The sequence below is a fragment of the Denticeps clupeoides genome, chromosome 17, assembly GCF_900700375.1.
Source record: "Denticeps clupeoides chromosome 17, fDenClu1.1, whole genome shotgun sequence".
NCBI classification, from domain to species: domain Eukaryota; kingdom Metazoa; phylum Chordata; class Actinopteri; order Clupeiformes; family Denticipitidae; genus Denticeps; species Denticeps clupeoides.
In genome coordinates this window covers 11,803,677-11,818,324 of record NC_041723.1, presented here as the reverse complement: position 1 = coordinate 11,818,324, position 14,648 = coordinate 11,803,677, and the positions used below count along the sequence as shown (strand labels likewise).

The window sequence follows — 14,648 nt, the reverse complement described above, 5'->3', positions numbered from 1 at the left end:
AGATTAATTAAGAGCATACGTTTGCCTGAAGATACATGCGACAAATCACACAGACCAGAAGAAAGAACTGAGATGAAACACAGCACAGAGCATCCAGGTCATCTACCAGCATGCATTTCGGTTATTATTTTATATTTACTAAATATGTGACCAACCCTTCAGACTTGGATGTCTTTTTCGTATTGGCCCGTTTTTGCATAGGCTTTGCACTGAGAGGAAAGTCTGAACTGAATACAAAGTGTGTGGTAATCAGTAAATCTTGCACTGTGAAATCAACACTAAAAGAACAAGAACGTTTCACAGGAGGTACCTTGAGACCCAATAGACAAGGTTAGTCCCACAGAAGGAATTTTTGGCTTTATCAAGGAACATTCTTGTGTAGAAAATGTTTGATAGCATGTCAAACTGAATAGACAGATGACCAGTGATAAATGGTTAGTACATTCTGTAAAGGGTACTAAACAGCTGAAAAGGAAAAGCCTTGGAAAATTCATTTTGTCTTTCATTTTGGACAGTTTTATGGATAATGATTGACAGCTTCCAGTAGTGTGGGATCTTTACATTCTGCAGCGCTGCAAGCTAGGACTGTGAGCATCTGCTTCTGGCAAATGTGAGGATTTTTTAATTGAAGAAAGTATTCTCCACAGCACAGGATATTATAGCGAGTGGCAAACAGGTGCGCAATCTTAAATATATGTGGTATGTTTTTGTTGCTGTTTTATGCTGCTGAAAAGAACAGCATGCAGTAACGGAGCATAACACAGCACAGCGGTGAAAAAAAAAAAGTGAAAAACACTGCGCCTCAGGTTGCACTACCCTTCCAAGCCCAAATACAATGAACAAGGGTCCGGAGGGTCATTTGTTAAATGAATTATTTGTTTCCAGTCTCATCTGTGGGAAAGGGGAAAAAATAGTCTTTTGAGAACTGCAAGGGTGCTGTACTGGCAGAGCTACGGGGAGGGCTAAAGAGACACATGACAAAGAGGAGGAAAGCACAATAAACAAAAAGCGAGGAACAGACCCCGTTTTGGGGTAGTGATTATGTGATCCTGTCTGCTACGCGCAATAAGTAGCTCTGGTTTCCTTGGCAACATGCTTGACGTAGCCCTGGTCTGCTCCAAAGGCCACTGTTGACCAAACTTCTCTGGTGTACGAAGCCTGACTCTGACTCTGCCAGTCTCCTGCAGTCAGTCATGCATCTGTCAAAACAGGACCACAATGTGGAGATAGTGCTGGGGGAACTGGGCGCTGAAAACCCTGCTTTTGAGGTAAGTGTGAAATCTTAGTACCGATGCAAATAAATGAATACCTGATTTCTCATGGATTCCATTCCATTAATACAATATGCATAACTAACATATATAAATATACATAATTTCTTATGATCTTTGTTGTTGTTTAAACAAAAGTAGCAGTCTCTATATAAAAGTGTGGCTATTCTCCTCTGCTGTGATTTCAAGAAACCCATGGTGGAATTTAATGAAAAGAAAATGTGAGAGAAGCATTTACTGCATAATTTGTTTTAAAAATGATTGCAAACATTACAATAATTTATAACAGCAGGAGCAGACTAACTTAAACTGTTCAAAATTCAAAGCAACTTCGTCTGAGATTTTTCTTGACTTAAAGTCATTTGAATGTGACTCTACTGAAACACCAGTGGAACTCTGAAACATTCATATACATATGAGACCCCTCATATCCTTTTTTCATGGTATTAATACAGAGATTCCACTTACATTTACGTTTCTTACATTTATCAGACTCCCTTATCCAGAGCGCCATAAAAATATGTAGTTACAGGGACAGTGTCTCCCTGGAGACACTCAGGGTTAAGTGTCTTGCTCAGTGATGCAATAGTAGTAAGTGGGGTTCAGACCTCTGACTTTGTGGTCATCTGGTTTATAGGCAGGTGTGTTACACACCTCACCCCAATTTTATCACCCCATTGTACAGATGTTTAGATTAGATTAGATTAAACTTTATTGTCATTACACATGTACAAGTACAGGGCAACAAAATGTAGTAAATGTAGTAAAACGTATTGTATAATATTGGAATAATGAATCCAAAATCTCATGATTGTTCTCTAATTTCTTATTCCACATCATTATGAGATTACACCAGTTCTCTTTAACTTCAAGTCTCTCCAAAATCTGGCCCCATCTTGTCTTTTTGTTGTGCTTTATTCTACACTCCCCTATAAACACCTTAATCAATCAGAACCAGTGCCCCCAAATACCACTGATAGGTGACTGGGTCTTTTTTCTGTAGCAGCCCCTTCCTTCTGGAATCTTCTCCCTAATGACATAAGAAATTACCTCATTTAAACAGTCCCCCAAGGACGTTTTAAATGGCCTTCACTTAATGAATGTGTTCTTTTGTGTTTCATCTGGTGTTGTCTCCTCTCTGTCCTCAATGAAACCTCATCACACACACACACACACATACACACACACATAATGATTAATACTAGTTTTGAATAATAAGTTCATTATTTACATATAAAATCTCCAAATGTAGTTGTTTTAGAATTTCGGAATGAGCATCAAACACTTTTATGCCATGAATCCCGGCTCGACCTTTCATTTTAAGTGTTTGTTCCACTTGAAATGAACAGCACATGTGAGTGAGCCTTCAGTATCCCGCAGAACCGACTTGAATGTCTTAGCAGCATGGTGCCAGTAGGTGGAACTACATACCAGGGTGTTCCAGGCTGATTAGGCTGTCACAGAGCTCACGCGGGCTCACCACAAACACATTCCGTGAAACTGCCTCTGTACAAATGCTCAAAGTGACAATTCGATTGGTTTATTGGCTCAAGAAATGAACAAGGCCATAATTTAGGTATCATGCTATATCCTGTTCAGATGTTAGGGTACAACAAGCAGGTTTATGTTTTTCACATTACTCAGTCTTAGGAAAGAACATAGTCTACTTTATATTCTAGTAAAGATATCCAAGGATGACAACATAAATCTGGCATTAGGCGGTAAAGCTGGGATAAGCTTGATATACATCACATTCAATGAGACATGACAATGTTTGGCTGGTTACGGGCTCGGTTTAGTGTGGGAATTGGAAGTTTTGGGCAATTTCTGAATTCAGCCAGGACACCAGGATTCTTCAGACGGAGACTCTGAATGCAGATGGAGGCCCGCTGTTAGTTTCTCACAAATCTGTGCCACAGGTCTGCCTAAGAGCTTCCAGGCCTGGCTGGCCAGCACTGAAAAGCTGACACACTTAGGTCACTGGGTTGTGAGGTCAAGAATCTCTCCATTTACCAGGTGAAATTGTAGGAAATGAGAAGGTGTTATTCTAGTACTAAGGGACAACATGAAGAAAAACAAATTACTTATTAGCACATTGACATACTTCATATTTCTGAAACTTTAAGAAAACACTTTCGGGTAGGTTTCATTGGACAATGCCAACTCACAATCTCTGCAGTGGTTCAGTTCCTAGAGACCTCAGGTCATGGTGATTGCTGACAGTGATCACACTGCACATCACACACATACGTCCCTCAATGGGACATCATACTGCGGCATGTTACTAAATGATTTTCACACAAGCTGCATTGTGGCTCGTTTTGGTGCTTGTGCCTCATGCATAAAATACTCTGGTGCTTATGTGTGCGTGTGTGTGTGTGTTTGTGTGTGTCCCTGACAATGGGAAAATCCTTTCTTACCTTGCACTTTTTTTTTGGTTCTTTTAAATAGAACAATAAAAAATATTGTGCCACAGTTGAGGATGAAAGCCGTGTAGTGCAGAGGTATACAATAAACCCAAATTGTAAGCCAGCCATTGTGCCAAGACAATGCGACATTATGACACATGAGTATAAATAAGGGGAAATGCGATGCTGAGAGAATGCAAAAATACTGGACATGCATTGACAATGAACAACAAAGACTATGGCAGACATTGTAAATGATGTTAAGTGTCGTTTGCTGTTAATAATGCTTTATTTGGCAGCTGGGTGTGGTTTAGAATGTAATAAGTAATGTAATATATCACACAATTACACAAAACTGACAGTATAGCACACAGCAGAGTGTGATGATGATATTCTACAATAATAATATCATAATTAAGTATAATGAGGACTGGGATGGACTCCAGTTTCCCAGAGGCCTCTGAACAAGATGTGCAGGTCCACAATAGATGGATGGAAGTTCTTCTGCATCAGAATGAGAATCATAATTACTGTGTTGACCGTAAAATAAGAAGTGTTTTTTTTCTCAGAACACGTCTGAACATGTGATATCCTCTTGCAGTTGGGATCTAGACGAAAAATAGTGGCAGTAGATGGCGCCAAAATACGATGTTTTATACAGGATGTTTTAATTAGTCTTGAGGGGCTAATTGTGGCGCTGATTTTGCTGTTGGCCACTCTCACCATTTCCTCCCATCGCACAGAGCGCTGACGGATGCCGGCAGCAAGAAGGTAACATCTTTGATCGGCCACATGAAGAGGCCCTGGAAAATCTGGGAGGAAAAGATGGCGTGGATCTGGTTTATGCGATTAATGACAGACCGCCTTGGTACCTGTGCATCTTGCTCGCTTTCCAGGTCAGAATTGCTGAATTATCTGGCCTGTCAGTCCTTGTTTGACTTATGTGATATTAAATTACAAAAATAATAATCTAACCTTCCAAAACATAGTTACTCTGAAACATTTTTTCCTTATCAACACTGCATATTATGACCACATGTCCATAATTCCTGCCTCAGGGCGGTATCTGAATCCCGCTGCTGTTTGTCCAGGTGTCCAAATTTTGAGCACGACCCTGCTGCAACAGATATTATTGCATTTTGCTTATACTTATTACGTTTACTCGACTGGCTTGGAGATCATGAGAGGCAAGGAGATGAAATGTGGAGGCAGGGAACAAATGTCTCGAGGGAACAGTACGCAGCTCTCTTCAAACAACAACGAGATTAAAGGCAAATGGGGGAGACGGAGAGCAGAGGCACGACACACGAGGGACTTGCACATACATGTGAGACGGGAAGATGTGCCAGATGCAACATGTAAACGTGCAGCGGGGCCGAGCGCACAGTGCATATCTCCGACGTGAAGGGGAGAGGAATTTGTAAAGAGATAAGTCTGTTTTTATTGTGAAGTGATTAACCGTTCGCGCAGATGAATTACATTCATTTCTGTAAACCTCTCAACGTGTCAATAGCTTTATCCTGAAAGACGGGCTCTCTCAATAAAACAGGAGGACGGTCCATGCCAGAAAATGTGGGAAATCATTCCTCTCCTGATATCAGAAGAGCTCTCTCCTGACTGCTATTAATGTATCCTTAAAGTAACCCCATGCGAAACCAGTTACGGCCGTTGCCAAACAGGTTTTCTGCAAAGTTATGGTGGTTTTGTAGGTGGACAGCACTGTCAGTGCACGACAGACTGCCAACATCTGTATTCCATTACATTTTCACACACACTCGCTAGCACAAAATGTTTCTCAGAATTTATTGCTCTCAACTCTGGTGTCCCACATACTCTCATTACAACACGTCACCTGTCTCATGAAACCTTATTTTCTGCACGCAGCATTACATTTTGGCATTTGGGGGTATCATCGCCGTGCCTCTCATTCTAGCGGAGCCTCTCTGCATCGGAAGCAACAACGGTGCCAAAAGCCAGCTCATCTCCACCATATTTTTCGTCTCCGGCCTATGCACACTGCTTCAAACCACCATAGGCACCAGGTACGCTGGTCATTGCCCTCACAACCTCATTTGTCAGTTTTCATTAAGTTTGCGGTTTCCCTGGTGGGTGGGCGCACAACTAACGATTTCTTAAACGTGAAGGAAGGAATTTGCCACCTTCCAGGCTGTAAAAACTCGTGACTTTGAGCTCTCCATGTTCTGCTGTCGCTTGCCTCCTTAGACTGCCAATTTTACAGGGTGGCACCTTCAGCCTCATCACACCCTCCCTCGCAATCCTTGCCCTGCCTAAGTGGCAGTGCCCCGGGACAACAGGCTTTCTGCAGGCAGAGGCCAACGCCACGACGTACCCAGACCCGGATGAGGTCTGGCAAATTCGCATTCGAGAGGTAGGGCTTTAACAACAACAGCAAAAGAGAAGGAGAAAAATGCTGTCCTGAATTCTGGAAACTGGAGGGAAGTGCCGTACTGCACAGACACGCACTGTTTGCTCATTCAGACTTCAGGGAGACATCAGTGGGGATTATCAAGTCATTTCTTGCCTGTCAATCATGTGGCTGTTGCATGACTTAGATGTGAGTCACAGCTGTGTTTCTTTACTGTGACTTGTCACAGAGGGCAAAGCAAATATATACTACTGTTATACTACAAATCCCCAATGGGCAAGTGAGTCACGGCTTTGTAAGACAAACTATGTTGCGCAACAGAAAAAAATGCTGTGTGAGGGGTGCCCTTTTTACTACACCCTGTAATCCAGCCCAACCCAGCAGTTTGGTTTTTTTTTTCAGATTCAGGGAGCCATTCTAGTTGCATCCCTTCTTCAGCTGATCTTGGGTCTGACCGGGGTGATCGGACTTCTACTGAACTTCATTGGGCCCCTTGCCATCGCACCAACCATTAACCTCATTGGACTGTCGCTGTTTACTGAAGCTGGGAAGAAGTCGGGGGAGCACTGGGGAATCGCTGCGCTGTGAGTTGCCTACAGAGTGAGCAAAGCGCCCGCATCTCCTGCCTTCCCAAGGATCCCTATAGTTCGGTCTATATCACACACATGCAAACATATACACACACGTGTGTGTTTCCTGTTTTTAATTCTTCTCTCTAGCCTCCGTAAAGTAGATGTGTACAACAACATGCTGCCATGGCCTGAGGGTAGAGGAGCTGGATAAATGAGTTGCATCTTAGCATTGCTGGAGTACAGGATAGGACAGTGGCCTCTAATCCTAATCCCAGGGCCTACCTGTATTTGAACTGTAGCTGTAAATGATCTAATGATGTATTTGACCGAACGTAAACCTGGAAGGTGGGAATAAAAAAGTGCCGAATGGTGACCTCAAGCAGTCGGACTGAGGAGATCTAAGACAGGTCACAAAGCTATACGAAGCCCTCTGTGCATTTTTGCACATATATTTATTTACTACAAGGTACCAACTGGAATTTTAGATAGAATGGGGACACCGCAGTAACCAGTAGTTGTCAGACATGTATATAATGAGATTGGAAGTATTGCATTTTCATCTTGGTAAAAGATTAAAAAGATTTTCATTTTTTTCATTTCATTTTTGTCAGGGTATTTTTTAGTGTAAGGTGTGAGTTATTGTCTTTTTGCAACAGGCCTTCTTCAAGCCTGTCTGTGCATTTTTTTCAGTTAATTTCCCTTCCAACATCGAGGTTTCCAGTGCATACTATAGACAATCAAACTCAAACTGAAGTAAACATACAATGCACAGGGCCAATACTCAGGCCATACAAGCTAAGCACATGCGTTTTTTCACAGGCCTGGTCATGGTCCTCCCTAACCTTTCATCTGTTGCATTCATCTCACTGCAGTTCTCAATAATAACATGACATTAGAGGGTGCATTAGAGGGTGAGCTACTTTTTTTGAAAAGCCACCCTGGCCCAGGGTCACTCCTGTCTGTATGTCACACCTGTGCACAGATACATCATGAAGGAAACAATGCTGGGCTGGGCATCTGGCAAAGAGTTTTTTCTCTAAATTAATCAGAAAAATTGGATCATACACATCGGGTAAATCAGGATGGATGGGAATTAGCAGATGTACCTATTTACCTGTGCTGCACGGTAATAGACACATCAGCATTCAGGAAATATGACATCTTATGTACTACTTTAAAGGATAAATTCAGATTTAAAATAAAGTCTGAGTTAAAAGATGCACAAAGATTATTTGGTAAAGTTGTGTGTTGTGAGAAGCAAGAGGAACAAATGCCTCTCTTCCCTGCATTATGCACACATGTACTGCACATCTGTGTTTCTTTTCACAGGACTGTGTGCCTTATTCTTCTCTTCTCTCAGTATCTGAGCAAAGTCAGTGTTCCTTTAATTTCTTACAAGGATAAAAAGTGGAAGGTGTTCCAATATCCCCTCTTCAAACTATTTTCAGTAAGTGTTTCTGACATAAAGTTTAAGGGATGGACATATTGTGTGAAATATGTGTGGATTATGGCACGTCCTTACCTTCTTTTTCTGACTTGCTGTTTGGCTGGAACTGTTTTACATGTCTTGGCCAGAATCTCTTTGATTCCCTTTCACTGAGCCGACACTGCAGAACCCCAGTTTTGTCGTGTACAACAGAGAACTAGTGTACCATGAGGAGAATTTAATCCAATTTGGTAAAACCTGTTAACATCACGTTTCACAAAATGAAAATGAATGAAATGAATTAGAAAGTCTGCTACAAATTAGCATGATTAATCATCATTGAAAAACAGCAGAGTCAAAATTATATAAATAATATGATTTGCCTTTTAAATGTCATGGCGTAAAAGTCACAAATTATCATAGATGTCCATTCTCATTGTTTATTTCTGTGATTACATCATACCCCAAAGAGATATGGATTATTAAAACATTGTCACAAAAGGCCTGCCATGTACTCAATCATCGTCCTCTTCAGTGGAAGACTTCATGTGTCTCTTTTCATCCTCAGTGTTACCCCGAGGGCTGCTCAAACCTGTAATCAACTCTTACAGAGCAGAACGGCTCATGTTATATTTTAAATGTTATATTTATGCTTGGCTCAACATCTGCATGGAAGCCTTAAACATACGTACTAAATACTAACTTACTTACTAAATTACTTTTGAGTTTAAGATGTAAACATTATATAAACGTTTTGGTCCCTAGTTTTAATGACATCTCTATGATCTTTGGGTCAAATGTCTTGGTTTTAAAGCAAACAATTAAAATAACATTGAAGAAATTGACAAAAATGTCCTTTTAGGCTTTGTTATTTCATAAAAACTATGTTAGCTCCAAACCAGCTGTTAATGAATGGAACATCTGGCCCATTTACAGGGACAATTTGTGTTGAGTGTTCATCAAAAACAGGGACATTTCACAAAACCTTTGAATGTCTGAATCCCACAACGTACAAACCATCTAAATAAACAAAGCACATTATTAATAAAAGGTGTTTTTTGACAAATGTGTTGTTTTACTCTTTACAAATTGTTGTGCCACTTCATCTGCTGTAATCCATTCAGCATGAATGGACTCTAGTGGTGGCACACTTTGCAAGACCACGACTTAAAATTTCGTCTAGCAGGATACAACAAGATTCTTTTAGAAGGTATTAGTGGTTGCATAATACTTCTCCCAGATGGGTTTCTCGATTCTTTGATCAATGCACACATGTCGAGCTTGTCAATGTGGAATGTCTGACGTGAATCGTACGGTGTTGATTTAAGTTTCACTAAGTGGTCCCATTGTGACTTTCATGCCAAACCTGTGCGGGTTTTCTTAGAAATAAATATTGAAAAGTCTAGATGCTGCCTTTCCTTGCCACACTAATCCCTTAGAATATTTTGCAGTTACAGACTAACTAAGACTTGTTTTACAACGTTTTTCATTATGCTTCATTTACAGGCTTTATTTGGCATGTGTGGGTCCTGGCTGGTCTGCTTTGTACTGACGACTTTAAATGTGCTGCCCACTTCACCTGAAGCATATGGCTTTATGGCGAGGACAGACATTAATCTGGAAGCTGTTAAAAATGCCCCCTGGTTCAATATGCCTTATCCAGGTATGACATGTGTAACCATGTGTGTAATCGTATGCTGCATTTGCCCAAGATGAAGCAAAGACTGCAGGAATTCAGTGCATTGTGGTTTACTGTGATTTAGATGAAATGATTTTTATTATTCTAATGATGATGTTCTTCTTGCAGCACCACAATTTTATCAGACCAACTCTTTCCTCTTGTCGCAGGTCAGTGGGGCCTGCCCACAGTTAGTGTCTCTTCGGTGCTGGGCATGATGGCTGGGGTGCTGGCATCTACCATGGAGTCTATAGGAGATTACTATGCCTGTGCTCGCCTCTCAGGTGCCCCACCTCCACCAACTCACGCCATCAACCGCGGCATTGCAGTGGAGGGTCTGGGCTGTATTCTAGCAGCGCTCTGGGGCACTGGAAATGGCACAACATCCTACAGCCAAAACATTGCGGCACTTGGAATAACTAAAGTATGTGCTACATTGTGCCTCATACCGCATGTGGCAAAATACTTTAAAAAATATGTATTAGAACTTTGTTGCATGCTTGTCATGGGTATTCTCAGCTTTTTGGATCTCTAACATGTTTTTCCATCTCTGAATTATGTTCCCATGTCAACTAGTGGCCCTTATAAGGTCAGAGTGTCAGGGATGAATGATAGCTTCATACCTTCAGCAGTGACCATGTTGCCCTTGTCTGTGGCAGGTTGGCAGTAGACTGGTGCTCCAGACTGCTGGACTGCTGATGATTGTCTTGGGACTCTTTGGGAAGTTTGGTGCCGTTTTTATCACCATTCCAGAGCCTGTTATTGGTGGAATGTTTCTTGTTATGTTTGGGATGATTGCAGCAGTGGGAATCTCCAATCTTCAGGTAAAGGGGCCAGAGTATCTTTCTGTTGACACAACAGTCTGATTCAAGGACATCTATTTGGTTATTAATGTAAATTGTGAATAATAATTATGCATTTTTGCTAGTCTACATAAAAGATTAATTTCACCATGTGGTGATCAGTTCAGCCTTGGGCAGCTGTGTCATTTTTAAAGCCCTTCTTCAGGGTCCTGCTTTGTCAGTCAAATGCGTAACTGGATACAGCAATCTTTAATCTTTAATGTGTCCTCACCACGTGACAGGTTGCTTATCATCAGGTAGGCTCTGCATTAGACATCTGCTGACCTACACTTACAGCATAGAGCCCACACAAAGTACACAAAAAATGTAAGACTAAAGTCACTGTGTTGCATGATATCAGGCAATTGAACTGTTTTTTGTTCTTAAATGACCTTCTGAAACTCGTCCAGAACAGTGGCTTGTCGTTTAAGTTTTTGCACACAAAGTGCATAAACAAAGAAAGATCTATGATCGAGTCAAATCATGCATAACATTAGATTATTTTCGGTTCCTGGTCAGTTATGCTGCAAGCAGTACAAGCAGACTGCATGCTTTTGGCATAATACTGCAATATCTATAAAAGCTATTATGGTATTTCTGTAATGTGTAACAAATGACAGCGATAAAAAATATTTGGGCGAACCTTGACCTATGTTGTTCTATCCTAGTATGTGGACTTAAATTCCTCCAGGAATTTGTTGATACTTGGATTTTCAACATTCAGTGGGCTTGTGCTTCCAACCTGGTTTAACTCGAACCCAAACATCATCAACACAGGTAAGCTGCCTGAGCAAGAACAGACTCATCTCCATCTCCAACAGCCTCCTCTCATACACTTTATTGTCTTTCAATGTCTGGCAAATTATGCCACAGCAGTGTGAGTAGGAGTAAGGTCTGGGGCAGTGGTGGCCTAGCGGTTAATGAAGCGGCCCTGTAAGAAGGTTGTCGGTTCGAAACCCGGATCCGCCAAGGTGCCACTGAGGTGCCACTGAGCAAAGCACAGTCCCCACACACTGCTCCCCGGGCGCCTGTCATGGCTGCCCACTGCTTACTCCAGGTGATGGGTTAAATGCAGAGGACATATTTCACTGTGTGCACCATGTGCTGTGCTGCTGTGTATCACAAGTGACAATCACTTCACTTCACTTAATACCTGGGATGAAAAGACAAATTGCCCTTGATTACCTTTGTAGTAAAGTTGACCTGTAGGTGGTCTGGAAGCAAAGGCTGAACTTTAAAAAATATTCTTCACTCCATCAAGCCGTGGTTTCATAAATGTAATGAAGGGGCTCTGTCATTTTTGGCCACAGTCCCTGGAGGTTTTATGGTGGGGCTTGCATGGATCAGACATTCGAAAGATGCTCAGTCTGAACAAGATCAGGGAAATTTGCAAGCCATGTCAGCGCCTGAATGTCTTTGAAATGTTCTTCACATTTTTCCCACACTGCTACTTTTTCCACCGCCACCAGGGAGTACCTTCACCATGACTGTTAGGGTAGGTAGTGCAAATTAACATTCTATCACATAATGCTGGTCTCTCAGCAATACTTTGTTCACTGTATCGCATTCCCTGCACCAGAATGCCTTATTCCCACAGTGCATCATGCTGGCATCTCTTCTCTGGGTAAACAGTCGTTCACATGATCTAAAAGGAATAGTGATTAACCGTACCACCATACCACCACTGTTCATGTCTGATGCTCACGTGCCAACTGTATCTTTAAACCTTTAAAAAATTTGTTTTTTCCATTGGTGAAGGGACCAGCAGGGTCACTCTGATAGGTCTGCAGTTTACAACGCAAGCCTTGTGCTTAGAAGGTAGAGATGGCACAAAAAGGGCACCATTTGGTCCTGTCACCAATTTATGAGTGCAAATGGAAGAATAAAGCTAAAAGACAAAGCCTACCATACTATAATATGCATAAATCAAATGATCTCTGAGCATTTTGCTGGGAAGGCTTATCCTCTGAGGTGAGGAGAATTGTCTGGTCTTCTGAGGCAAGGACTACTTACCCCGCAATCCTCTTAGGTTGTCTCATTGTCACTAGGCAATAAGCTGGACGCCTTAACTTTGGAGCTTTTCATGGCTTCATCCCAACTCTACACCTGGTGTGACACATCAACTGTAACCTATGCCCCAGTTGTTATTTCATTACTGTGTACAAACCTCCTTAAAGCACCCGGACTTCAATTTGCATGGCATAAACAAAAGTATCCAACATGAGGGATTCTTTTAAGCTTATTATTGGTGACCCCAGCGAAGTGCGGTGGCTTGCTGTGATGTGGACCTTGGCCGTGGACGAAGAGGGGGAGGAATTATAAAGCCTCTGGGCACTTTTTGCAAAGTCTTCTAACGCTAATTTTAGAAACGTTTGTTGTTGTGTTTTGATTGTGCAGGAATTAAAGAACTGGATCAGATTTTTGTTGTTCTCTTCACGACTCACATGTTCATTGGGGGGTTCTTTGGATTTGTCCTGGACAACACCATCCCAGGTGAGTTTTTTTATGTCACCCATCAACATTGATGGGAAAAAAGGGGCAAAATTGGACACAAAAGCTTAGAACCGACAATATACAAAGTTCAAACTGAATTTTGTTGTAACTTATCTAACCTGAAACTCAAATGATACCCTCCTCATTTGTCGTTAAATCTATTCATTCAGTTCTGATGTTAATAAACCCCCTAAACTGGTATCTAACTATTCAACACATTTTTAAACAGAATTAATTTGACAAAGGTGCAGATCAAATTACTGTAATTTGTTAGTCAACCTGTTCCATCTCATATTTTTCTTCTGTAGAAGGACAGGCGTGTTAAGGCCTTCAACAATTCCATTGTGTTTTTAAGGAACTGAAAGTGAGCGGGGAATCAAAAGCTGGAGGAAGAAAGTTCACCAGGATGCAAACTCGTTCCTCAAAGATCAGTCCTGCTACAATTTGCCCCTCTGCACAGCATTTCTGCAGCAGTACAAGTGCTTCCAATTTCTGCCTTTTCTACCTTCCTTTAGGACTGCAGGGCAAACAGTGCAGCAGTAAAGCCCGGTGTCCAATTCCATGAAGAATGTTCTAGTCACTACAAATATTTTAAGATGAAAGCATCAAAGTCTTCACACAGATGTGATGAGTTTTATGGAGGGTCTTGAATAAATGCCTATATACTTTGCAAAAAAAAAAAAAAAGTGCAAATGCAGTTATAATAAAGAGCGAAAAAGACAAACTTACCTCAGAGGACAATGCCTAACATGGAACAGGATAGTTTGCTTAGAAATATTTACATGCACCACACGTTTACAGAAATGAGCCAAAAGAGTAGATTTATGGACCTTTACCTTTATGTTCTTCAAATAGTTTTTTTTTTTTTTACAATTTTCTATACCACATAGATGAAATGAGACACAATCAGACACTCATCACTTTGTTTTAAACAATCTTGCATAAGGGAAAACCAAATAAAATGTACATTTGCACTAACATGCCAGCTTCATGTGTAGTCAGTGGATTTTTGTGGTCCAATTTTTGCTTTTCAGGGTCTTTTTTATTCAATTCTGGCACACAGCTGTATTATAAAAGAGGCGCAACACTGTTCAATAGTAAGCAGCCAAATACATGCATGAGAGAATGACTTATCTCAGAGGACTCATTATATTAGCACACACAGAGCTTTAGAACATCACTCAACACTCAAGTTTGAAAAGAGATTAAAAGAACGTGTCTCTCATGCTTTCAGGGTTACTCAGGAACATGCAAATACAAACACCTTAGTTGTAGTACAAGTGAGCATGTGCATGTGAGCATTTCTCTCACATACACACACACTCACACAAACTCAGTGTGCATGAGTTGCAATAAAATGTTTAGTGCTGCAGAATCAGTAACTATACCCAGACAAGCAAAGATGACTCAGCTAATTTCAGATCAATTCAAATTATTTGCATAGTTTTTTTTAACAATAGCCATTGTCACAACAGAACGCCACACCAGTAACTATAACCTTGAACCAGATATAATTTCAGGGACTGTCACGTTTGCTGTCACGTTGACCTAGATAGTCCAGCATGTCACAGA

At 41.2% G+C, this 14,648-nt stretch overlaps 1 protein-coding gene across 6 annotated transcripts; it reads left to right on the top strand.

Moving 5' to 3' along the window:
* The first annotated feature begins 220 nt into the window (after positions 1-220).
* On the top strand, positions 221-14,054 carry LOC114767396 (solute carrier family 23 member 2). 6 transcript variants are annotated; one of them, XM_028959134.1, is made up of 13 exons: positions 221-330; positions 1,124-1,268; positions 4,423-4,575; positions 5,564-5,721; positions 5,903-6,068; positions 6,468-6,649; positions 7,967-8,084; positions 9,570-9,726; positions 9,912-10,165; positions 10,401-10,565; positions 11,252-11,360; positions 12,981-13,076; positions 13,432-14,054. In XM_028959134.1, exons 2-13 carry the CDS (start codon positions 1,194-1,196, stop codon positions 13,617-13,619), a joined length of 1,821 nt encoding a protein of 606 aa, XP_028814967.1. In that variant the 5' UTR covers positions 221-330; positions 1,124-1,193; the 3' UTR covers positions 13,620-14,054. The 6 variants fall into 6 exon arrangements, with proteins under 6 accessions (XP_028814967.1, XP_028814968.1, XP_028814972.1 ...); XM_028959136.1 differs by lacking the exon at positions 221-330 and having other exon boundaries at positions 1,130-1,268; positions 5,613-5,721; positions 5,919-6,068; XM_028959135.1 differs by lacking the exons at positions 221-330; positions 12,981-13,076; positions 13,432-14,054 and adding an exon at positions 11,894-12,952 and having other exon boundaries at positions 1,044-1,268.
* Positions 14,055-14,648: the final 594 nt, after the last annotated feature.